The sequence below is a fragment of the Ananas comosus genome, linkage group 10 (assembly GCF_001540865.1).
Source record: "Ananas comosus cultivar F153 linkage group 10, ASM154086v1, whole genome shotgun sequence".
In the NCBI taxonomy this organism is placed as follows: Eukaryota; Viridiplantae; Streptophyta; class Magnoliopsida; order Poales; family Bromeliaceae; genus Ananas; species Ananas comosus.
Genome location: NC_033630.1, coordinates 2,833,693 through 2,860,067, shown reverse-complemented (window position 1 = coordinate 2,860,067; position 26,375 = coordinate 2,833,693). Strand labels below are relative to the sequence as shown.

At 34.1% G+C, this 26,375-nt stretch overlaps 2 protein-coding genes across 4 annotated transcripts; both read left to right on the top strand.

The window, feature by feature from the left end:
• Window positions 841-5,461, top strand: LOC109716059. Of its 2 annotated transcripts, none has more exons than XM_020241339.1 (9): window positions 841-995; window positions 1,934-2,019; window positions 2,522-2,686; window positions 2,784-2,889; window positions 2,971-3,153; window positions 3,666-3,831; window positions 4,348-4,655; window positions 4,910-4,999; window positions 5,101-5,461. In XM_020241339.1, exons 2-9 carry the CDS (start codon window positions 2,005-2,007, stop codon window positions 5,163-5,165), a joined length of 1,098 nt encoding a protein of 365 aa, XP_020096928.1. In that variant the 5' UTR covers window positions 841-995; window positions 1,934-2,004; the 3' UTR covers window positions 5,166-5,461. The 2 variants fall into 2 exon arrangements, with proteins under 2 accessions (XP_020096928.1, XP_020096929.1); XM_020241340.1 differs by having other exon boundaries at window positions 847-995; window positions 4,348-4,652.
• LOC109716057 (cyclic nucleotide-gated ion channel 1-like) lies at window positions 9,479-18,577 on the top strand. 2 transcript variants are annotated; one of them, XM_020241338.1, is made up of 8 exons: window positions 9,479-9,711; window positions 10,401-10,480; window positions 10,864-11,395; window positions 13,239-13,454; window positions 14,142-14,419; window positions 15,610-15,721; window positions 16,663-16,899; window positions 17,599-18,577. In XM_020241338.1, exons 2-8 carry the CDS (start codon window positions 10,452-10,454, stop codon window positions 18,295-18,297), a joined length of 2,103 nt encoding a protein of 700 aa, XP_020096927.1. In that variant the 5' UTR covers window positions 9,479-9,711; window positions 10,401-10,451; the 3' UTR covers window positions 18,298-18,577. The 2 variants fall into 2 exon arrangements, with proteins under 2 accessions (XP_020096927.1, XP_020096926.1); XM_020241337.1 differs by having other exon boundaries at window positions 10,332-10,480.

Here is a 26,375-nt window from a genome sequence, read left to right as displayed (position 1 = left end):
TTAACTTATTGGGTGTGTTTTATAATAAAAAAATATAAATTTTGAGCGCTTAAATCCCACAAATTAAATAATGATTATTTCTCGGTCGCAGATATTTAGTGTTGTTTATTGCTAAATTATATATTATCAAAATAAATAGTTTATTTTTTACACAAAATTTTAAATACTGTAGATTAAATCTATCAAATTAAATTTTAATTTTAAAATATGCATCTAAAAAATTTGAAGTGTATATTAAAATTTTTATTTTTATTAATTACTAAATCACGAAAACCAACCAATCTACGTAGGAGTCCTTCTTGGGAGGAAATTACGAAGTACCGATAAACCCTTTGACCTCAATAATTTAATGAGTAAAATTGCACCGGGACCCCTCAACTATAGGATAATTTGAAACTAGTCAATAGAGCCATTTTAAATTTTTTGAATTTTTAAATCAAATAACTTTGGCTACATTAAAGATTTTGTTAAATGGTTATCAAATTTAGTAATTTTAATCATTTTTATACATATTGCTAGAGTAAGTAATTGCTAATAGCTATCAGAACTATTAAATTCGATAGAATTATCGACTTAATCAGTTAAAATAATAGAATTAGATATTATCAATTGCTCATAGTCTAAGTAGCAAATTATTTGATAGTTAATGTCCGAAATTCTATGTTTTAAAAAGAAAATAATTCGATGTGGCCAAATATAAATAAAAAAAAGTTGAGTGGCCTCCATACATTTTGACCTACTCAATCAATAATCAATAATCAATACTAATAACTATGCCAAAGAGGAAGGAGTATATATATATATATATATATATATATATATATATATATATATGTAACACGACACTGTCACTATTTGCACAAATTTTTTTCCCCTCTCTCTCTCTCTCTCTCTCTCTCTCTCTCTCTCTCTCAGAGTAAGAGAGATTCAGCTCTCTAACATAATTAGTAAACCAAAGATCTCCTCTTTTTTTTTTGTCAATTTAGGTTTTTCTGGTAATTTTCCATTTTTTTGGGCTGTGTTTTATTATTCCAGTAAATCAAAAGTTTTGTAGATGAATGTAGTAGATGTTTAAATCATCTTCTTTTCTTTTTATTTTGTTTTTCATAGAGAGGAATTATTTTTGTTTTTTGTTTCTGTAATTTCCTAGTTTTTTTTTAGTAGATGAGGATGTTTTCGGAGAAATTTTCATATCTTTTTAGCCCCCCTTTTCTCACTTTGGATAAGCATGTCTGTGGATTTTAGAGGATTTTGTGTGTTGAATCTTAAATTTTTAGGTGTTTTTGTGGTGTGCATAAAGTTTTTTTTTTTCCAAAAAAAGGAAAGAAAAAAGCATTTCTTTTTTTGTGGGATGCAAAGGTGAGAGCTTTTTTTTGAAAACAAGAGTTGTTTGCTTTTAAAGTTCCAATTTTTATTTCAAGATATGGTCTTTTTTTAAGAAAAAAATAAGATATGGTTGCAAATGAGCTTTTTTTGTTTTTAATTTCCTAAACAAAATGAGGAAATGCATCATATTTGGCATGTGGGATGTTTAAGAAGCTTGAATTGGGCCTGATTTGCTTCTTTTGTTTTTTTTCTGGGTTTCTTTTTCTTCTTTACAATTACACTGTTGCTATTTATTTTCCCTTGGTTACTGTTTTATCCCCTTGTGGCATAGTTGCAATGTTTTAAAACAGGACAGTATAGTTCTATGTAAATCTTAAGATATTCATAACCTGAGTAGTTGATCACCACACAATAAAGAAATAAATCAAAAGATGATGAGTACTTTTCTACAAACTTTACTTTTCCTCATTGAATATTTGCTATGTTCTGAGTAAACTTGTTGACCCTTATTTAAGTTTGTTCTCTGGCAGTTTCCCTGAAACTAATTCAAGTGTCATTTCACTCACTTGATTAATTTGGTAGAGTTACTAACACTTACTGTTTCCAGGAGAATTCCAGTAAATTATTATCTTACTGGCGAATCATATGATTGTAGCTGCATTGGTGTAATAAGATCAGATGAAGATGGTACAGGTGAGCTTTTGGTTTTTGTTTCTCTTCGTCTTTTCTTTTTTTTTTTTTTGATAAAAGCAAGTGATCTTTTCATTAGTTATTAGCAACAATATCTTAAAGAATCAACTAATAGTATATGTCTGATGATTCTGTGGGTATTGACCTGGAACTTCGTTTGAAGCGAAAAAAAAAAATGATGGGTTCGATTCGATTCGATTCGGCCAAACATAATAGCGTGTTTACGGTTCTCCTAATACAGATGCCACATTCGTGATTTACATCTCTCAATAACATGTTCTCCGTAAAATTGAAGTTGGTTTACATAATCTAGAGATGAAAAGAAACTGAATCCATATCCAAATCTAATTTGGCGTGCTGAAAAGGAAAAGATAAATACACGGGCCTGGTCTATCACTGGAACTAATTTGCTTTGCATTCAATAATTACAGTCCTAATGCATCTTCAGTGTTGGTGATTTTTGTTGTTCAGAATAGTTTATGTTACTTAAGAAGAGTTCTTACAGGAAACCCAGAGCACGGGAGAAGCAAAGCCGCCGACACCGGCTACAAACGAAGCACAAAGTAACCAGCAAAATGCCGTGGGCTCTGAGGCTCCTGCAGCAGATTCTGTCTCAGCATCGGCGGCAACTAATGATAGTAGAAAAGTCTCTCGCGAAGACATTGAACTTGTGAGAGCAACCTTCTCATTACAATTAACTCTTCTACCACAAGTTTTTTGTTGTCGCTTACCGAGTTATTGTGATCGTAACGCACTTGTTGTCGCAGGTCCAGAATCTGATAGAACGGTGTCTACAATTGTATATGAATAGAGGAGAAGTGGTTCGGACTCTCTCTACTCGCGCTAGAATAGAACCTGGCTTTACTACTCTCGGTGGGCGATCAGTAGCTTTCTATGTTCATGCACAAATTGCTGTGATTTTTGTCTAATATGCATCATTGAATGTTCAATCAGTATGGCAGAAACTGGAAGAAGAAAACTCCGAGTTTTTCCGGGCTTACTACATAAGGCTGAAATTGAAACGACAAATCATCATGTTCAATCATTTATTGGAACACCAATACCACCTTATGAAGTACCAAGCGCCGCCGAAGATTCCGCTGGCTCCTATACAAAATGGGATTCATCCTATGCCTGGTAATATCTATTTCCTGAAGCTTCTAGCGCGATGTTATGACTATTACAAACAGAATTTTTTGGGGTTTTTTTTCAGAAAATTCTATTTCACACTCAAAAACTGAGCTCTGTGAATCTTATTACACTTCTTTTGCACATTCAAATTGTTACCATCCACAACATTCCCCCTGTTGGACTTATGTTCGATATAAATCATTCATCGTCAAGTGAAATGCCCTTTTCTAAAAGTTATCTGATTATCTTAATATTTGCTTGTATAGTGAAACTCATTCTTTAGCCCATGAAAATGCTCTGTACAAAATGTCAGCTGCAGTAAGAATCAACACAGCAGTTGTTTGTCTTAAAGATGAAAATTTTGTTCATGTTACTGCAACAATTATCGGTACCCAACTAATAATTATATCATTTTCTCGTTCGTCTACGAACTTGCCGAGCATGGTCATCAAATATCTTACGCAGTTCCGTGCTCACAAGTATCATTCTTATTCAATTTCAACCTGTTTGCAGCGCAGTTAATAATTTACCTATGGGTTACCCGGTTATTCCACACCCTCCGATGCAAGCTCCGGGGCAGCCTCACCTCGACTCTATGGGTTGCGGACTATCCAGCTGTCATGTCGTAAATGGAATACCCGCACCGGGCAGTTTCCACCCAATCCGAATGAATTCCGGAAATGAGTAAGTGCACATTGTCTCTTTTCGCGAACTACGTCCCAGTTCCTCACTTTTGCTGAAATATTTACATTTACAAGCCTTAATTGGTTATGGTTATTATCATTATAATTATTTTTTGGTTCAAACTCGAATGTTATATGATTGAATCTACATTTGTGGTTTGTTTGCCTACAAAAAGCAAAAACTTACTGGTAACTTTGCTTTTTTCAGAACTAGATGAACTTACGAGCTCGCGGACAATAACAGGAATAGAGAAGTCCATTAAGAAAGAAAATATAAATGTAGCTCGAAAAACACTTTCTTTTATCACAAATTTGTCCCCTCTTTAAAGAACTTTTTCTAGTACAATATGCAATTTGAGATACCGGTATTTTTTGTAAAAAATTGCAGTTTCGAGGGGTACACGTTAAAACTGCGGTTTCACGGGGCCACGTATGTTAATAAATGATTTTGCGGGGACATATGTCTTAAAGAACTTCATCATTTCTCTAAACTATTTAAGCATTGTGATGCACACAGTACCGCGCCAGAGGCCGCGCCAGCTGCCCCTCCATGTGGTGCCATGTCGTCGATGTCGGAGATGGCCGTGAGCCCCACATCGGTGGCATCAAGCAACCATTTTCCTTTCACCCCGACCGAGATATCGGGGATGGGGATGGATGCATCCATGCTCGATGCCGCATTCACATCCGATGTCGGAAATGCGAGCTCTTTACAGCTAGGACCAGATGGGGGGGTCGGATCCTCGCGCGACTCCGGTCGATCTCTTGGGCAGCTCTGGAACTTCAGCCTCTCGGATCTAGCAGTAGATATGTCGAACTTGGGTGGTAATTCTGATGCACAGATTTTTTTTTTTTTTCTTTTTCTTTCTTTTTTTTGAAAGTGGTAACAAGCCAGGTAGACCTGCTGATCAGAATGATTTACTACTTAATGAAATTATGTACATCTCCAAAGTTTACATATGTAGTTCACCGAACATTTCTCCGAAAACCAAAGTAGTTAGTTGATCAAATACTTTACTAATACTCATTTGCTTCTTTCCCTGCTTGTAACGAATCTAACCGCCGTGCGATTCTATCAGACTTTGGAGCTCTTGAGGACTACACTGGCTCTCCGTTCCTCCCGTCAGACTCGGACATCTTGCTCGACTCCCCAGATCAGGATGACATAGGTAACTCTCTTTGTATATCGATTGCAGCATCATACGTGTTTATCGGTGCTCGATTTTAGTGAATTATCGCTTTTCCTTAACGCATGCTCCATATGTTCCAGTCGAGGAGTACTTTGCCGATACGGTCGCGGAACCCTGCTCCCAATCGGATGAGGAGAAATCATAGATAACTTTTCGCCAATACAACTCGAAGGATGACGTCTCTCGGTTAATAATCTTCGTGATGAAAACAAGTCGAATTAGCAACAAAATGCATGTATGGGTCTATATTATTGTTTCTGTTTAGGAATTTTGCAGTGACTGATGTAAAATCAAGCAAATAATCAAGATATAGGCATCAGCAGTTTAATACTTGTCGCGAAAACATGGTTAAATAAGTTAAAGGTGGTGACATTTATGATATCATATGCAGTCTAAATTGCAACTTACTAGTATTAAGATCTTGTTTGATTTGGCACTTCATATCAAGTTGTTCTATTTGCCGCGCCGATTGTTCTCTTATTAGTTTGATCTCCTACTGTTCTGTGCAAATATTTTTTATCAGCTCTCATTACAGGCTTCTAACCATGTGAAATCTTTTAAGTTTGAATTCTTTTTTTTTTTTTCTTTTCTTTTTTTTTTTTTTTTGATCCTGTTTTCTCCCTCCATCTAGTGTTTGGGAGTTTTTTTATTTTTCTCTCCTAAACTCAAAGTAAATGAATGGGCTTTTCTCTCTTTTTGTTATTTCTAAGTATCTATCTTTTTCTGAAATAAAGAGAAGTAAAACTCATTAACTGTTTCTAGTACAGGTGACAAAGGACTTAGACGATTTATATACAAGGTTTTGAGTTCAAATCCAACTTTTTTTTACATTTTCACATAAGTTCATTTATTAAAAAAAGAATACTATCTAAACGTAGTGAATTGTTTGGTGCTCTATTTTTGCGTAAACACATAAAATAATTGCTATCGTAGTTCTAATTGAAAACTTTTGTGTATAATACTCGAGATTCAAAATTTCAGAAGCTGGGCTAAACAAGTTCTAAACATACCCTAAATTTATCTTTTCATCTTTTAGACCTCAAATCTACACTGCGGAGTACAATACTCAATGTCGAATTGGTCGCAATTTATGCATCTATGAAATTTGTTTGGTAAGAAAAATAAAAATTTTAAATTTTTTATCTTGATCGATACATATCATAACCCTGTAATCTTTTACCGTTTCTAAAATCATACGACACATATCATTAGCTTGGGTCTCATTCATGTTTTGAGGCGTTGTTATATATTCTCATAATTTTTTAAAAAAAAAATATTGAAAAGATAAAAATGCACGGAGACTCCTCAATGTACCCCCCAAAAAAAACAATAATTATAGTTAAAAGTTAATAAATAAAGCTAATAAATTTAATAAAAAATTTAACTCAATTCACTATAGAATAATTAAGCTAAAAAAAAAAAAAAGTAGAAGCGCAAAAAGAGTTAAATTCGAGTGGGTCTATTTCGAAATAATCGATAGATGAGGGGGCTCGAGACATTTTTTTCATCAAACAGAGGGATTTTCCTAATTTAAACCCGATCTCTTAATCGCACGGAATTTGGTCCAAATTATCTCGGCCGTCCGTTTTCCATCAACCCAATTCTCTGCCGTCCATATTTCCGCTCATTTTTTAAAAAACAAAATAAATAAAAAGAAAGTAAAAGTGAAATATCTCACCGTCAGGAGCGCAGCTTGCACGTGACGGGTACAGCAAACACTACACTCAACTGCCACCCGTGACAGCCAATCACAACTCGCCACCTGTCCCCATGCAGTCAAGTTGTTGTTTCGTGATGACGTGGCAGTTTGTTACTGAACACCCTTTTACTCGCACCCACGTCCGGTTCGGATCCACAATTCACATCCAAGTTATCGGATTTGGATCCGTAGAATACCTGATGCTAAAAATTTACTTGCTCTGGTACGATATAAAATATAGGGTAAACTTCAAATACCACATCTGCGATATTAACTTTATTACTGATTTAACGAAAAATTAACATAGAGAATAACAAAAAAAGAAAAATAAAAACACAATATACTAAAGTTATGCATCCTACGTTGATATGTGTAAAACTTTGTAACTTCACATAAGTATTAGAATATTTTTGTGCGCAATATGAGACTATTATTCGAAAACATATAATGTCATACGAGTATGGTTATGTGAAAATAAGATAAACCGATTTAAAATTAAGAGACTTTTTCTTATTTATTTCTGACTATTATTCAAAATTTTTAAATTAAATCCTAAAATTACCAAAATATCATTCTAAACTACAAATCTCGATAATAAATCCTAAGAGTTTGTTTGAAAATATTTTTGAAAATCAAGAATATCATTTTGATCGATCAAGAATATGTTAGGTATTTCTGAAGTTTTAAAAAATATATTAGATATTATTTCTAAAATTAATATCTGAATGTGAACTAAATCAGAGAAAAATCAAATAAATTTTGTTAGGTTGAAAATAACTTGGTGACACCAGCTGAAAAACAGATAAAAACAGTACTCAACTGGAAAAAAATTAGATTGTAAAGAAAGATGCGAATCAAGCTCTGGTACCAAGTTAAATTGCAACTTAAAATAGTTCGAGGGTTTGGAACAAAATTATACAATGACTTCTAATTCTGGTTTCGGATTCTTAAATTAAGGAACCCAACTTGGATCCAACCCGTTAGCACGGATACTTGCGGTTGTTGCGGTTGTGGCCTAATTTCCGGTTCCTTTCTACTAAGGATTTAAGTATCCATCACCGACCGTCCCTAGAGCAAGTGGTAAAGGACTTAGTGGTTGGTATCCGAGGTTCCAAATTCAAATCCTAGTTGATTCATATTTCCAGCTAAGTTTATTTCTAATTTAAGAAAATGAAGCGGGTAGCGTGCTACCTATCTCTAAAAAAAAAGGATTTAAGTATTCATCGACACAGATCGTATTTACCATGCCGTATCAACCCCGTACTGATGACATAGCTAAAAACTCTCTATTTTTTAAATTAATAAGTAATTTTTTAAATAACATTCAAAAACCTTGATAAAAATATATAATAAACAGTTAAGATATTTTGTTGCTAAATAAAATAAATAAATTCATGTTATTATGTGTGGACACATATGAATTTTTTACAGCTGCACGAATCGGTATAACCTTACGCATAAGGTACCATACCGTATTAATAAATTTTCAGTACGATCTTTGTTAGGATACTTAAATTCTTTCTTTCTACTGCCTTTCTATTTACGGCAGTAGTGGACTCGAGCCGAGGTCATGCCCGTACTACTTACACACTCCGACTCTTTAGAAATTGCACGGGATGTGACGCTGACGTGGCGCCTGCGTGGTAGGTTTAGGACTATTTTTGCCAATTAAATTTTGACATAACTATTTTTAAAATAAAAATTTGGTAGGAGGCTAAATGCAAAAAAAAGCCCAATCATAAAATTTACGTATTAATAAATTAAATAAATAATATATTTTTATTATTAAATTTTTTGGGCTAAATTACATGTCTAAACTGTTAATTCTTTATTTAGATATTATTTGGACGTCGGAAATAGTTATTCCCTAATTAAGAAACTTTCTTATGTGTTTTTAAGACAAGAGTTTGATTTTTTGACCTTTTTTTTTTGTAAATCTTAGCATTCATAATTATGTAGAATAGTATATTTCATATATAATATAATTTATCTTATTCCGAAGAGATGATTTGAAGGCCAAATATATTATTCTATTCAAGACCTATTTTCAAATAATTATTTAGTTATTTCGATATCCAAATGAAGTTTTAGTTCTTATTTGGATATCATAATAGATTTTGATAATAATTTATTTTCCATAGGAGTTTAATTTTTTCTCTTTATAGATCTTGATATTTATGATTTGGTAGGATAACATATTTTGCCTACGAAGTGATTAATTTAATTGTGAAAAAATCATTTGAGAGCCAAATATGTTATTCTATTCAAGACCCAATCGGATGTTGAAATAAGTTATTCAAGGATCGGAATAAGTTATCCAAGGATAACTGATAATTTATTTTCGTATGAGAATTTTTTTAGTATAATTGTGAATAAAAAGTTTGATTTTTGTTTTTTTTTAAGTTTTGCTATTCTTGATTTGGTAGAATAATATATTTCAACTATAAATTAATTTATTTATTCTAAAAAATAAAGTATAAATATAATATTTCATTCTAAATATTCGATTACACTCTTTATGAATCAAATGTCTAAATATTTTTAATTAGTCAATTGAATATACCGAACAAGATATTTATACATTCAAATCGGAATAAATAAAAAATTCATCTCTGTTTTTTATGTTTATGTCTAATTCTAATATTGTATAAGATATCTCTGATAATTATTTCAACATTTAAACAGGACATGAAGGATTAAATTTTAATTCTGTGCGGTGTATGGAGAGAACGTGTACACCCGGTGCAGGCAAAATAGTTTCTCTCGCCGCTCGTTTCCACTTCGTCTCCTCCACCCTTCACTTCGCCGAGTCCACGCCCCCTACGAAGCCTCCGTGAAGCTTCTCCTCCAAAATTATTGCACACAACTGCATTGTTTGAAAAAGAAAAAAAAGGATATCGAAGATAATCTCGCACCACTGGGGGTGGAGCAGATCAAATCAATCACCCGCCCAATCCAATCTCCGATCTCCGATCCCCGATCTGTTTCAGAGGTGTGAATTGATCCGATCTTTTCATTTCTCGATTTTGTTTTTCGGTTAGATTTTTTTTTTTTCAATTTGTTAGGTGATTTACGCGGTGTTGCTTGTGTCGATTGGGGGAATTAAGAAGTGTTTGTTTTAGATCTAATTAGGTTGTGAAGTTGAGGTTTTTGTGTGTTGGATGTAGGTTTAATTAGGTTTTTGTTTTGTAAGAGGGGTTTAGGGATTGGAATTTTACTAATGGAACTGTGCGATCACTGTAAACTTGTTTGTATTGGAGAACAAAGAGTTTGATTTGGTTACTGTTTTTTTTTTTTTTTTTTTTTTTTTTTTTTTTTTTTTTTTTTTTTTTTTTTTTTTGAACTGTTTTGATTGCTAGGATAGAGAGCAAAGAGTTGCAGTGAATTGTAAACAGATTAATTGCTCATGATTCCGTAATTCTTCGGATGCATGATAGTGGTAATCTTAGAGTACCTCCCATGAATTTCACAGCTTTGAACTTAAATATGCTGAATCTCTTCTCCTCACTACTTTTGGAATTTTCTGTTTGCTAATACTTATTATAGAATTATATCTATATCTACTTGAAGAATGTGTGGCATTACTATTTTTCCACCATACTCTTGTTTCAGGGCCAAAATTAGGGTTTTTCTCTTGCAATCGGAGTGCCACTGCTGTTTGATATGTCGTCGCATTTGCAGGATAGCGCTTATTTTGAACATTGAATCGATCATTGCTATTAACCTGAAGTTATGACTCACCAGGAGGGGAAATTTGTGAGGTATCTCTAAATACTCCGAGTTGCAACCTCGGCGCAATGCTTTTTTTTATCCTGAAAAATTTCATAACCTTGCCAACATTGGACAAGAAACTGACCCATTTTCTCTGCTAAGTATATCTGATGTACTTATGGTTTTTTAATATCAAATTGCTGGCTAAAAGTTACAATGTTATCTATGAGTTGGAAGATACTATGTTTGTCTTTGTGGGTTATCCTTGTAGTTTTTACTTTTCTTAACTTAGGATTTTTGTTGGTTTTTTGGTAATAAATATTTAGGTTGTTAACGTAATTCCAGACCTAGCTAGCATGTTCCGATCAAAATGACCGCATATAGCTTGACCAGTGATGTAAGGTTACCAGATTGTTTTGCAATATATGTGCAGGTTTCAGGATTGGAGTTCAGAGCAATCAGTGAGTTCAGACCGGCTAGCTTCAGGAAGCAGGCAGAGGAGATTTGCTTCGTTAACAGATGTTCTGAGAAGAGGAATTGAATGGTTCAGAAATATTCTGCACTATCAACCCGTAGATAATTCATCTCCGGATGAAGCAAAGTCGAGGAAAAAAGCACTTGATCCTCAAGGACCGTTTCTACAGAAATGGAATAAGATATTCGTTTTATCCTGTGTAATTGCAGTGTCCGTGGACCCCTTATTCTTTTATATCCCATTTGTTGACAGTGATAGAAACTGCTTCGATCTGGACAGAAAGTTGGAAATCACAGCAAGCGTCCTGCGCTTCTTCACAGATATCTTCTATATTCTCCATATCATTTTTCAGTTCCAGACGGGTTTTATAGCCCCTTCGTCTAGAGTGTTTGGTAGGGGTGTCTTGGTTGAGGATCCAGCAGCAATAGCAAAACGATATATCTCGTCATACTTTATTATTGATATTTTTGCTGTGCTTCCACTCCCTCAGGTGGGTGATCCATCCTGTTTTGCATATACCTTCCATTAACTATAACTAAATATGTTTTATTATCATTTTCTTAAAAAATAAAAAAGGCTTTATTATCCCTTTTCAGCTTTAGTAGCTGCTTATCAAAAGTATAAAGAATAGTAGAATGGCAATGGAAATGAAATGTTCTAGGAAATTTTTGTGTATTTGAGCCTTCCACTTTATGCAAGAATGCTAAAGATTAGGGCTTGCTCCTTATATCCCCTCATCTTCCAAACTGGGTGGAAAGGAACTGTGTAATGTCCTGCGATGGCCTCTCGTAATATAGAGCAATCCATGCCTTTCCCCAACAATATGCAGTCATCTAGAGTACAATGAAGTTGAGAGGACTGCATGAAAGAACGAACGGTTTATATGACTTGCTTTTGTTACGTCAATTCTCTAGAGAGTTGTGCTCAAATCCATTGAAAGAACAGACTAAGAGTTACCATGAAACCTCTAAGGATAGTTGTCTCTTAGGTTTCGTCTACCTTACCGTCTGTGGCGGAAGGCCACTTTGACCTGTCTAGAGGTTCTGCAGAAGTGCTGCTTTAGCCTTTGGTATAATTTCATGTAAACAATGGAGCTTTCACCACCCTGCTGACTAATTTAGTTCCAGGCCTATAGAATATTGTCCTTGCCCATCACTTTCCCAACCTTTGCTTTCCCTTTACAACTTTACATCCTGTTGAACATCTCAAATTTGAGGTTTTGAGATTTGACTCCGTTATGGAGAACATAAAGTTGAAATATCTTCTGAAAACTTTTATTATCTACATTATCATGTTTTATTGACCGTTTGATCTCACCATCTGTAACGACTTGTGCATAGAAACTACAGACCATCCGAGGGAAAATTTGACACTAGCCATATTAGTTCCAGGAGATAGTTATCTAGCAATGTGATCTAGTCTGTTCTGGTATTACATGGATAAGTAATCATTTTCCATCCAAACAAGCTCAGGTGTAACAAGAAAACAGTGAACATCCTTATCCTGATTTTGCTTAAGGCTCCGACAGACCATTGCCTTCTTTTGCATTACATTCTTAGTTTTCTTCAATTTTCTTTTTATTTTCCATTACATCATTAAATTTTTATTGTATATTATCGTTTACTCTTTTACGTGAAAAACGGAGTAATTGTTTTGTTGCCTAAATATCCCGCATGAGAAGAGATCTCACATTGTGACTGAGCATAGTATGGATGACCTGTTTCTAAGGGGCTATTTGGTTGCATGTAGTTACAACTCCACTATAGTTGTAATTACATACAAATCAAAATTCGATATTTAGTTTGATGTATTTGAATCCAACTGCTGCAGTTGAAAATGCATAAGGAGACTCAACTGCAGCAATTGGAGAGAGTAACTATAAACAAAAGGTAAGTTTACCTCCCTAATTACTTTTTAAACAAAATATTTTTCTTTTCTATATTAGAGGTAATCTCACCATCACATAAGTAAAGTGATAAAATTTTGGAGATGCACTTCTCAACCGCATACAACCAAACAAATTAATTATAATTGTAGTGCTTTCTATTATATCTAACCAAATAAGATGTATATAGCTATAACTGCTGCATTTCCAACTATATGCATCTCCAATTACACTGTGTTTCTAATTACATCCAACCAAATGGCCCTTAAGAGGAAGAGATCCATGCAAGAAGGCATGACATGTTGGAGAACGAAAATCTGAAATATCTGCACTTCTTTCTTTACAGCTTCTACTGAAGATTTTCTTCTTTATTGAGTTTTATGTGAAGGACTCTAATTTTTATGGTATCATTGCTAACTTCATTTCTATTTTTTTTAAATTTAACCAGGTGATTATATTGATCGTGTTTCCCAAACTGCAAGGGTCAGAAGAACTCCTGAACGCCAAAAATGTGTTGATGTTCATAGTTATATTCCAATATCTACCCCGTCTAGTTAGGATCATACCATTGTATCTTGAAATTACAAGGTCTGCTGGCATAATCGCTGAAACAGCATGGACTGGGGCTGCCTTTAACCTTCTACTTTATATGCTCGCAAGTCATGTAAGTCCACATATCCTGACAATTTCTGCCCAAATCAACGTAACGCTTTAATCATTTTTGCCTTATTCATCTCCTTAACCAAAATGCTTCTTGACTAGATATACTTACCAGCTAAATTTGATTGTAGGTAGTAAATTTCCTTACTTTAGAAATGCCGTGCATGCCTAGTCACTCTAAAGTTTCTTACATTTTTTATGTTGTTAAAAAATTATGTAAATATTTTTATGTTGTTCAAAATTTATGTGAATATTGGAAAATTTTCTGTTGTTATATTTAAGATTTATGAGTTTCCAACCATAAGTTATCACCAAGCGTCTCCTTTTCATTGAAAAATATAGCTTTCTAATGAAATGTAAAGTATGCACTTTTGCAGATATAATTGTTTGTTAACTTAAAGATAATGCAAGAAGAATTTGTCACTATAAGATATTTGTAAGTATTACCATAATTTGTATATCATGTTTTATATATTGTTTCCACTGTTGTTGTGCTGTTGGCTATCATATGCAACAGTGTCTGTCACATACTATACATATTTAGGTAGCCATGTGATGATTTTTGGTTCTATTCTCTCGATAGTCAAGATACAGCTGTAGTAACGCTTCTTCACAAGTCACCTGTTTTGCAAAAATGAAACAGTAAGTACATTAATCCTTATGAGGACCCCTTTTTTGTGCTTCCTTGTAGGTACTCGGAGCATTGTGGTATTTGCTTTCTATCCAACGAGAAGATACATGCTGGAGAGAAGCATGTGGTCAGAATAATTGTGATATTGCATCTTTATACTGCGGAGCATATAAAGGACAGAATAACACTTTTTTGGCGGCTATGTGCCCTATAAATACACCTAATGTATCATTGTTTAACTTTGGGATATATCAACCAGCACTTCAAAATGTTGTCCAGTCAACAACTTTTTTTGAGAAGTTGTTTTACTGCTTTTGGTGGGGCCTCCAGAACTTGAGGTTTGTCCATTTAACTTTCACATCTTTTGTTCCCTCTTTGGCAATTTCTCAATGTACTATTATGCCACTATATGGTATTACTGCCATGGTGAATGATGAAAAGCTCAATTATTGAAATTTTTTGTGTTGAATTTGTGAAAACCTCGATTCTTGAATTTAGGGCATGTTTGTTTGATGGAATTGAGACTTGGAATGGGAATTGGAGTGATCTATTCTCATTGTTGGTGTTTGATTTGAGGGATTGACATTCCGATTCTCATTCTAGGGGAAGTGAATCCCCCAAAATTTAGATTCAAATTTTGATTACAAATTTGAATAGTAAATTTTAATTTTAATTACAATTAAAAAAATTTTAAATTTCAATTTGAACATGGTTCCAATTTCGATTCCTCTTATGAACCAAACAAATAAGAGTTTTCATCCTTCCATTTTCCATTCCTGTCCGTTCCCATTCCTATTCCGATTTTGATTCCTATTTTGAGCCAAGCGTACCCTTAGTATAAAATGTTTTCTTTAAGCATAGTGAATGCTACACTATTTCTCAGTGAAACTGTTGTTCTTAGTGAGCACTAAATAGTAAATGCTACCATTTCCTGAACTAGTCGAAACTTATCAGTAAAAACCCCTTAGCAGTAAATTGTTGGTTTGATACATGCTAATGCTCACAGGTCCAAATAGCACTTGCTGTGATATATGGTTCATATTTGCTCAAGTAGCCACTGCTGTTCTTGTTACCATTCTATAATCTGCTAAGTAAAAATATTTCTAGTCGTTGAATTAACTTTCATCACTTAAGTTTTAACGAGAGGAGTTCAGGTTTAGTAAGTCAACTGGTAGAACCAACAACTATGCTGATTGGCTCATTCTCAACAAGAAAATAGCTAAGATACTACATTATGAAATTGTCAAGTTTGCAGTGCAAGCAAAAATCTTGGCTGACACTTTAGTATCATTGAGCAACAACATATTCCAGGACATTTTAGTTCTTTTCTATATCAGCCAATGCTTTGTATTACTTGCTTTTACCAGTTACTTCATCTTAAGGATATTCACGCTAGCTATGATGGCTTCACCATGCTTATCTATACATTTTTTTTTCCTTTTTTTTCACATGAATGAAAACTTGGTTAGTGCGTAGCTTGTCTTCATTCTTTTTCTTGTAGCTGACAAATGGCTTTTTCTTTTTGCAGTTCTCTTGGGCAAAACCTAAGGACAAGCACTTACACGTGGGAGAACTTGTTTGCAGTTTTTATCTCTATATCGGCCTTAATTCTTTTTGCGCTTCTCATTGGCAATATGCAGGTAATCCACATCCTTGCCATGATATTTTGATTGCTTGCTTGTTTGATCTGCTTCTTGAGTATTTGAAAGAATTCAAGTCAATTACAGTGTTTTGCTAAACCAATCTGTTAAGGAGTCATGACAGTCAAATGTTGAAATGAAGAAAAATGTGTTATTTGGCCAATTACGAGTTTGGCTTCACTCCTTTAGAAATCTGTAGAGTTTGATTCAAAAGAATAAAATTAGAGGGGTTTTTTTTCTTTTTGAACTGCAAGACGCAGGGGCTCACGGGCTATCCCTTTGTGAACTTGTACTGTAACAAAGAAATTAAACTGACTTTATTGGATGCGTAGAAGTTAAATTGACTTTGTTGGATTCTCTGGATTTTAAAGGTAGCTAAAACCTTTTAAAATAAAGAGAAGCAAGTACATTGATTTGATCTCTTAGTTCGTAGCACCTTATCACCTGTCACTCATACACTGTATTCAGAGTTCAGTAAAGCACAAAGTGCTCATATATACAGCAAAACTAGGAAAGTTATGTACAAAAGCTACAACCCAGCTCTCGTTCTTTGGTGTTTCTTACATTTGAAATAATAAATAAACAAATAAAACAGTACCTAGGTTTCTTAGCTTTTTACTTTTCTATTCAAGTATATTTTTACACCTTATGTTTTATCCACCCTTCAACGAACTAATATTTCCTAAAGGATACTTCCACCCGGTTTCTTTTNTGGGGGGGGAGGGGGGGAGGTATACCCAAATCACCAAGTTCTTGCACTTGGACTAGGACCAACGCCTTTCCATTTCCCTCCCAGTGCCTTATCACTTCCCAGTTCTTTCATTACTAATGTTTTGTTTTGTCAGTAGTCACGTTGGCAATCAGTGTTCTTTAGTAATTTGCATGTGCAAGTGCTACCGTCTTACAAAGTAAAATACATAAATTTTCTGTTTATGTTGCAGACTTATCTGCAGTCCACGTCCGTAAGAATTGAAGAGATGAGAATAAAAAGGCGAGATGCAGAGCAATGGATGTCCCACAGACTGCTTCCTGAGAGCATAAAGGAGCGTATACGTCGCCATGAACAATATAGATGGCAAGAAACAAGAGGGGTGGATGAAGAACACCTCCTTCTGAACCTTCCAAAAGACCTTAGACGGGACATTAAGCGTCATCTTTGTCTATCCCTGCTCATGAGGGTAGATTCTCAATGACCTTCACATTCTACTTTCACTGTTGATATTTGCTATTATGCTTGCTGCCACATGGGATGTTCTGTTAATCCAATTTCATGCATGAACTTTTCACTTGAAAATTTTAGTCCCTTAACATTCTTACAATGTACAATTCCTGCAATTTGCAGTCGCATCCCTGGCTCTGTCACCGTCTAATGTCCATTTACTCGCATGATTTGCACGTGACATTTGTCTTGTAAAATGGCCATTTAAACCCTGAATGAATTTCTTTTTCACTTGATTTGGCACAGATAGGATGGTACATGTGCAGGGCACGCAAGGTAAAGACACTAAACTGTTGGTGGAGCCTGGGATACAGTTGCGACTTGTTAGAAAGTGCGGAGACTAACATGTTTAACTGAAAAGTTCAGTGACTATAACTATTCATGCATATTTACCCATACTTAAAATCTTACAGCTCACCTGCAGAAATCAACAATTTCCATCACTATATCTAACTCATCAGTACTTGAAAACCCTCGAGGCACCAAGAAAAATTTGCGTATATCACATGCTAATGCATCAGAAAGAATTATCTGCATAATGCTTCTCCAGAAATAATATCCTTTTCTGACAAGCCACAAATGAGCTTAAACCAAACATTTATTACCCCTAGATTAAGCTGAAAATTGACAGCCGTCATAACCAGAAACTCTTTTTCAGGTCCCAATGTTTGAAAAGATGGATGATCAACTCCTTGATGCGATGTGCGACCGCCTAAAACCAGTCCTATACACCGAACATAGCTGCATCATTCGCGAAGGAGACCCAGTAAATGAAATGCTTTTCATCATGCGAGGGAATTTAGAGAGCATGACCACGAACGGTGGGAGGACTGGCTTCTTCAACTCCGACATACTAAAAGCTGGAGATTTCTGCGGAGAAGAGCTTCTCACATGGGCCCTTGACCCCCACTCATACTCCAGCCTCCCTAGCTCGACAAGGACAGTGAAGACATTATCGGAGGTCGAAGCTTTTGCCCTAATGGCCGATGACCTAAAATTCGTCGCAACTCAGTTCCGAAGGCTACACAGTAAACAGCTCCAACATACATTTAGGCTCTACTCACAGCAGTGGAGGACGTGGGCCGCTTGCTTTATACAGGCGGCATGGAGAAGGTATTCAAGAAAGAAGCTCGAGGAGGCTTTACACGAAAGAGAGAAGAGGTTGCAGGCTGCCATAGTGAGTGGGGGAGAGATTTCTTTGAGCTTTGGTGCGGCGTTGTATGCTTCGAGGTTCGCAGGGAATATGCTAAGAACTCTAAGGAGAAATAGGACACGGAAGGCCCGGTTGCAGGAGAGGCTCCCCGCAATGCTGCTGCAGAAACCAGCCGAGCCCGATTTCTTTTCTGAAAAGCAGTAATCCGACATCAAGCTATGAATGTTTCTAGTAGTAAATTATTTTGCTTCAGGATTATTTTTTTTGTGATTAGTTTGTGTAACTTCCAGCAGAATCAACTGATGTTGTTGTATATAGAAAAATCACCGGAGAAAAATCACCGGAATCGGAACTTGTGCTGTTGTTTAATTTTGCGGCTCATGGTGGAATACACTACAATGTTGTATGATTAGACAAAGGTTCCAGTACAGGAGATTGAACCGAAAAGTTATCATCAATTTATTGAGTTATGTTACACTGATAATTCCTAGAACTTCCACTCTTTGCAAGTCTCTTGTTTCTGGGTTTCCGAAGCAAAGTTCGTAAGCCCCATCTAGGGTTATACTTTTTTTACTCACAGAGGTTTGAATCTCTGACTAAGAACCTCCTGGTCTCGCCGGCGCATTTAAACTTTTTTTAAGCGACCAATCTCAACTTTCACATGAGGGAGATTCATGAATTTAAGCACAACCTAAGATACAAATATTCCTATATGAGATTTGGGTCAATAATTTAGGTCCCATTTAATATTTGATTTAGATAATTGTTAGTTGTTTTGGTTCTCAACTCGACCTAAACCAATCCTAGCAATCATTGGTATCCATAATCCATACACATGCTTGTGTTTTGTGAGCATACGCGAAATGGGCGCATCGGCACGTGCGTTTTGTGAGCATACGCGAAATGGGCGCATCGGCACGTGCATCCTGAGGGTGTTTTCCTGTGTCACGTGCCACCACAAACATTCACATGCGACTCTTAAATTGCTACGCGCAAAATAAAAAATAAATAAAAAATCTTTTTTTTCTTTTTCTTTTATTTTTTGAACAATTACGCGATGAGTTACTTACTCCTATAAAATGACCATACATCCCCACGTATTTTATTTTCAATCTCCACTACCAAACAATTTAGATACTCTATTTATTTAACATTTTGCTTAATTTTCAACTTTGATTGGATAAATTCGATTTACCTTTAATGATGAGGTCGAGCTCAAATAACTTATAATCGTTCTGATGAATTTGAATACGATTTAATTCTTAAAAAAAAATTAATTTGTTGCGACAAAAGGCGTGAATTTGTCGGATAAGTGAGAAGCCATAGATATGGACATGGAACTGCTAATGACATATTAAGCATCAAAGCTTTTTTTTTTTTTCTTTTTTTTCCCTCCTTGGAACAAATTGTATCAAACCAAGTCACATGCATGTTTTGATCCCTATAAATGATTCACGATCCATTCATGCACTACACTACGTAATCCACATGCATTGTTTACTTGTAACTATTCATTGAGAACATGGGCCAATATATTATGTATGGGATTGTTAGTTTGAAGGGGGGCAAAATGGGTTGAGTAGGGGCCTATCCAATTTACAACACTATATGCACTCCAATGATAAAGGGATATAAATAAAAGAGGGACATAGAGATGTGCATTTTATGCATCAATCAAATTGGATGCAGGGATAAGTACAAGTGAATTTATTGATGAGATCCAATAATTTCTGATCACCAATACATATAAATAGCATGTTTTTCTCACCAAAAAAAAAAAAAAAAAAAAAAAAAAAACTAAAAAGTGGGTCTTGATAAATTGAAGACAATGTAGGTGATCTCGCAAAAACTTCAAGTTTCAACTTCTAAAACATATTTCAGAAGTTGGACCAAACAGGTACATAAATTATTTATAGTGTTACACTATTACATCGTTTTGAAAATACAATTAATGTGAATGAGAAGTCGCTTATCCAAAAGAAAATCAAAATCCGAACCAAATTACATCAAATTTATCGAGCTCTGATACCACTTGTCGCGGGTCTAATGACTTTTTGTCGAAAAGCCCGCGCGGCGCTCGTCTGTCACCTGCACAGACAAGCCAGCCAAACCGTTTCGAGGTACAATTTCGCAAATTGGCAACGACCGAGAATTGAGAGCAAGCACGTAAAGGATAAAGGAATCTTGCAAATTGGCATAAACAACTAGTATTTTATTAATAACGAAAAGTTGAACTACAAGCGAAAGGCACACGACTCGACTTAGTCGGGCATGACCGGTGAGGACAAAATAATCACCAAGACACTTCGCATATAGCGAAGCGGGCTGACTTAATACGTCTCACCCAACCTTCCCGTACGACCCCATATTTGCTTTTTTTTTCCAATTGAGAAGAAAAAAATAAGAATACAGGCCTGCATTCGAGAAATTATTACTTGCGCCTAGTGTTTCGATGTACCTCATGCACCGTGCATAATTTTATTTTTAATGATTAATATTCTGAAAGTAAAATTCAATCTATAGGTACAATTTGAATCATCTAAAAGATCTATATATAAAAGAAATAAGAAGTTTTAAAAATGTCTCAAAAATGAATAGTGTAGAAACAAACATTGTTGGATTTGTAAGAGATGAAGTCTAAATTTTATAATTTTTGATATATATGTCTTTTAAATTATAATTAAGTTATTATAATTTATATAATATAATATTTTTTATAGACATAAGCGAAATTAGCTCAGTACCACTGTAATTCTAAAGGGGGCCTTATTTTATACCGCACTTTAATTAATTTTCTCATACTTAACCAAAATTTATAATAAATATATTTGCATGAGAGTAAAATATAAGATTAAGATTAAAAAAGTAAATACGTAGAAAGTAATTGAGATAAAGAGTAAAAGTGTATGTGTGGAATTCTTTTGAAAATTTTAAATGAAAAATAATTTTGAAATCAAATTTTGGAATCCACTTTTTCGCGGTAAGCCGTTGATTGCGGGATTTTCGCGGCATATTTCTTTCGGCGCTTCTTTTTTTCTTTTTTTTGACCGTAGAGTCTTTGCGTAATTGCGTGTCCACGAGGCTTCCTCTTTTCTCCTCTTTATTTATAGTTTATTTTTTCAAATTTTCATTTAATTTTTCCAGCTTCATAAATAGTTTTGAATATATTTTAAGTGTTTTTTATCTCATATTGTATGCTCAAATGTGAGGTTTAGAGTTCGCGTTTTCGTGCACAGGATGATTTTGTTATTGATTAGCAGCGAAATGCATCTGCACCGTTTATATATATTGAATGATCTGAAAATTACACAATATGTAGGAGAAAAAATTTAAAAAAAATGCACAGACGAACTTTATAATACAATATAAGTTTTAATACAGTAGTTTTAGATTTTGGTACAGTAATACATGAATATAATTTAGCTTTAAATTATTATACATAATAGGGCATGCTTGTTCCTTAATTATATGATGATTATCAATCCATTACAATCTCGCATAAGGAAACATATGCAAACCCTTATTCTTTGATTGAAAAATAATAATAATAATTACTAAATAAAAAAAGGGGTAACATCTCTTTTTCTTTACCTCTTATCGAAGAAGAAGAACCAAATTAAGACATAATCACGGAGGGAAAGGATAAACCCGACAGAGAAATTAACAAAAACACACAAAGAGTAAAGTCGCACTTAAGCAGTATTCTTTTGGTCGGTAAAATAAAACAGCTAGCAATTAATATGTTTATAATTTTTGCTATATCATAAATAGGGATGCAGATAGATAGATCCGGATTGATGGAGCTTCTGATCCGCTAAGCCTTTGTTTGGTTAGGGGTTAAGGGGTGGAATAACCCCTTAACCCCCATATTATTTCCAAACACTCCTAAAAATGGGTGGGATTAACTAACACCACATCAAATGAGTTATTCCGGATTAGCTAACCCCATCTAACTCCACCAAACCCAAACCAAATACTATTTTCTATTTATAATAATCCACTATTCTTCTTATCCCACCTATTCCAACCAAACACTATTTTTCACTATCCTGGACTAACTCCAACATCCAACCAAACGCAAAAATACTTTAACCTTACATTAACCCTGAACTTAACCATATCTCTGAAATAACTAGTTTTTTTTTAACCCCGAACCAAACGGTAGCTAAGAAAATTGAGCGGGAGGCGAGGGGCTTCTCCTTTCCTTCAATCTATTCTAATCCGTCAAAGAGTCACTCATGTCCCGACCAGCTACAAATGAAATAGTAAGCGAAGGTAAAAATTAATTTGTCTCAAATCGATCAACCGGACTGCCCCGACCCGCTAAGTAAAAATGGGACTAGAGGTGGGAAACTCCTCCCGTCTCACGATCCGTCTATTTGCATCCCTAAGTATGAAGTTATCTTACAATTTGAAGATAGCAAATAGAATAATTTAATTCATTATTTTTTTAAAAAAGTACTTCTAAAGAACCCATCTGAACATATGTTTCGAAGACGAATTAGGTATCCTATGCACCGAATGCAATAATAGGAATGTTTGTCACTTTATCATTAGATTATATATTATCATATTCAATTCTAAGCTTCTGCTCGGTACATGATACTCCGAATTCGATCCCACCTTCAACACTTAGGGGATGTTTGGTTAGATGTAATTAAAAATACTGTGTAGTTAAAGATACACGCAGTTAGAGGTACAACAGTTGTAACTACATGTATTCTGTTTGGTTGGATGTAGTAAAAAATGCTGTAACTATACATAATTTGTTTAGTTGCATGTAGTTGAGAAATAATTTTTAAAATTTTATCATTTTATGTATAAGATGGTGAGATTACCTCTAATGTAAAAAATATATATTTTTTTTGTTTAAGAAATATATAATTAGAAAGATAAGCTTATCTTTTACTTAAAGTTACTCTCTCCAATTGCTGATGTAGTTTTTTGACAGTTAATTTGGACATAGTTTCAACTAGTGCAGTTGGACCTTCTCCTACAAATTCTATTACAACAGTTAGAATTAAATATATCAAACAAAATACAGAATTTATATTTGTATATAGTTATAACTGCAGTAGAGTTAGAATTACATGTATTGTTAGCATGTGTTGTTGTTGTTGTTGTGAAAGGAGAGAGAAAAAAACATGCAAAAAAAGCGGCCGCAATTTGCATGTGCGCACCACGTGATCCCATGTGCGTACTTCGGTGCCTACATACAAACGACTGGGCCTTGGGATACCCATTAAATTCGGCGAGATATACGCTTCCAAGAAACAGGGACCAAAAATTCGTCGCCGATTTCTTCAACCAATTAAAAAGGAAAAGTAGATTACTTACATTCGGCTATATTTTTAGTTATTATTATTATTATTTTCATCTCCTATATTACACTAGGTTTTTAACAGCTATTTCTTTTTGTCAATTTATATAGTGTATTTTAAATTTTTTGGGGCTAACTTATATTATTGTTTCTAAAAAAAAATATTACTAAAATATTATTTTAAGTTTCCAAAAAAATAAACTATTCATTCGTTCATTTTTTTTTTTTAAAATAACTCAATTAAAAATATATATAAATTAACTGAACTTCGAATTCGCAACCCCAGTTACCAATTATCAAATTCTTTGCCAATCATGCTTCATATGGACAGTATTTCTCACTCTACTATTTTTAGTCAAAAATTACTAATAAAATTTTTAGTTTCTGTCTAAAATTATATATTTACAGACGTTATAAAAAAATAGTTTAGTGACGATAATTGAATAATATGTTTCTATTTTCTCAAAAAAAAAATGTTTCTAAAATTTATACACACTATTAAAAATGAAAAAAATAGAAGGGTCAGCAACGGTCCTTAATTTGTGAGAGGATATAAATATAAATTAAATTCGGGGGGAAGTTATAAATGAATTCGGCGACGGAAGCGGAGACATTGGCGGATTCTATGTCCCGTATGTCCACCAATAGCGGCCTAAATTTTGGATTTGGAGAGGAAAAAAAAAAAAAAAAAAAAAAAAAAAAAAAAAAAAAAAACCAAAGTCAAAGTGATTAGAAACTCGAGGAGAGTTGGTCCATTGCACTTTTTTCTTTTTCCTTTTTTTTTTTTTCCTTTTGTTTCTTTTGGAGGTGTTAGATTCGCATGCTTTAAGGATACTGATAATGACAATAATAATTATGTTACACCACGCTACGGTTAGGGGCCATTTTATTGATACTGTTATTAACAGATCCAATTTTATTGTACATATATAAGATTCAATAAATTATTCTATAAATAATGATTTTTATTCTATTAAGACCATGATCAGTAGTACCAACAGGATTATTTATGTTTATGTAGTTGATCAGCTTTTTCATTTGACTATTGTGATCGTGTCCGCTCGATTTTAATACCTATTCACAACAAAACTATTCAAAAATTATTTGTTTTAGCAGTTTAGAGTGTACTTGACCGGCTGAAACTTCTTTATAAGTGCTGTCCGTTAATATTATTTGAAAAAATATATATCAATAAATGTACCTAAAAATTTTTCTGTAGAAAAGTAAGAGCTCTAAATCTAGAGTTTACGATCTTCGAACATGCCGAGTAAAAGGAAAAGTTTAGACGCATTTAATTTGAGAGCTTAAAATTGGTCTAAAAGCCGCCTAGTTAATCGAGCTTAATTAAGCACATTGTGGGCCAAATTAGTCAACTAGTTCAAAAATCACATGAACTTGGACCATGTAGCGCAACGGTCAAACGGTCTAATGGTACAAATAATCCATGTGCTTAAAACTACGTTGCAAGAGGCATATACGCATATACGAGGCTTGCATTTAATAGCTGTGTAGGGGTGTGAACCATGCATTCTTCATAACTTAAAAAAAAAGGGTAAATTTTAAATACCTGTGGTTTCGTACTTTCTCACTTTAGTACTCTATAATTTAAAATATATTAATTTAGTATCTTACGGTTTCATTTTTTTTCTTTTCGTCAATTCCTCCGTTAACTTTTTATTAAATTATATGCAAAAAACTTTATATACCCTACGTATAGTTTATCGAATATTTACTTTAGTAGCATTTAGTTTTAACTTTGTCACTGATTTAACGAAAAAAATTAGTGAAGGGAATAACAAAAAAAGAAAAATAAAATTACAGTGTACGAAAGTAATACACTTTAAACTACAGGGTACTAAAATAAGAAAGTGTGAAATCACGTGAATGGTATTTAAAAATTTTCCTTAAAAAAATATAAAAATAAAATAATTATGCAATTTTGCGTGACGCAAAGTACGCTTGCGAGCCATTTGGGGGCCAAGGGGTTCCCCTATCTTAAGACCTTTTTTTTCCAAATTTTTTTTCATGAATAAAAAAGCTCATCAAATAGTTATAAATATGGTTATCTCCGAGCTCTGCAGCGCATCCAAAGAAAAATTCTAGAGTGTATCGGTTATATTGGTGACGCGGTGTCTCTAATCAATCAAACAAATTTTTTTAAATTTACTCATCCCATCGGAATTATAAAAAATATTTTTATTATATCTTTTTTTTAAAAAAAAAGTGATGTGATTGGCTTATTTTTGATAATGTGGTGTAAGTGTGACATAGTAAATTTTTCTTCGCATCCAAGAGGTTTCAAAGCCAAATCATTGTTGGAGCAAAAAGTTCTAATAATAAAAAATTATCGTAACATAGTTATAAATCATCCTCTAATCCTATAAAATATGGCTACAATTAAATAGCTCTACAATCCTGTACTTAACCTTTTTTTTCTTCTTTTTATGCGCGCGCGGGACGATCTTGCTATAAATTTGCAATGGAATTAATCTGTGTCGTCTATATCATGCCGTGGGCACCGAATTCTTTGCCGTCCTATACTCAAATTTTTTCTATGTATGGAACAATTTTGCTATACATTTCTAACGAAATCAATCTGAATCGCCTATATCATTCTGTGGAGGCCAAATTCTCTACAGCTTTGTACTTAAAATTTTTTCTGTGCACGAAATTGTTCTGCTATATGTTTACGGCAAAATCAATTCGAATCGTCTCTATCATATCGCGCGGAAGAGGCTGCAGGAAACTTGCTCCCTGTTGTATCAGTGGTACAAACTCATTAATTAGAAGACCTACAATCAGGTTTTCCTCAACTTGCTTAAAACTAAAAATAGACTCTCCATTTCCTCCACAAAAAAACAAAAAAAAAAGAAGAAAAAAGAAATTAAAATCTATTCAAACTTTAATTAATTAGATAACTTGATTTCGAGGTACGGCGTGATTGGTGGGGAGCACTAATTTG

Bases quoted from the DNA above. Each gene is read 5' to 3' on its own strand.
- LOC109716059 (XM_020241339.1), top strand. The intron at 3,154-3,665 runs GTAATATCTATT...TTTGCAGCGCAG, and splicing joins TGGGATTCATCCTATGCCTG to TTAATAATTTACCTATGGGT. The intron at 5,000-5,100 runs GTAACTCTCTTT...CATATGTTCCAG, and splicing joins CCCAGATCAGGATGACATAG to TCGAGGAGTACTTTGCCGAT.
- LOC109716057 (XM_020241338.1), top strand. From the start codon at position 10,452: ATGACTCACCAGGAGGGGAAATTTGTGAG. The intron at 14,420-15,609 runs GTTTGTCCATTT...TTCTTTTTGCAG, and splicing joins TGGGGCCTCCAGAACTTGAG to TTCTCTTGGGCAAAACCTAA. The intron at 16,900-17,598 runs GTAGATTCTCAA...ACTCTTTTTCAG, and splicing joins GTCTATCCCTGCTCATGAGG to GTCCCAATGTTTGAAAAGAT.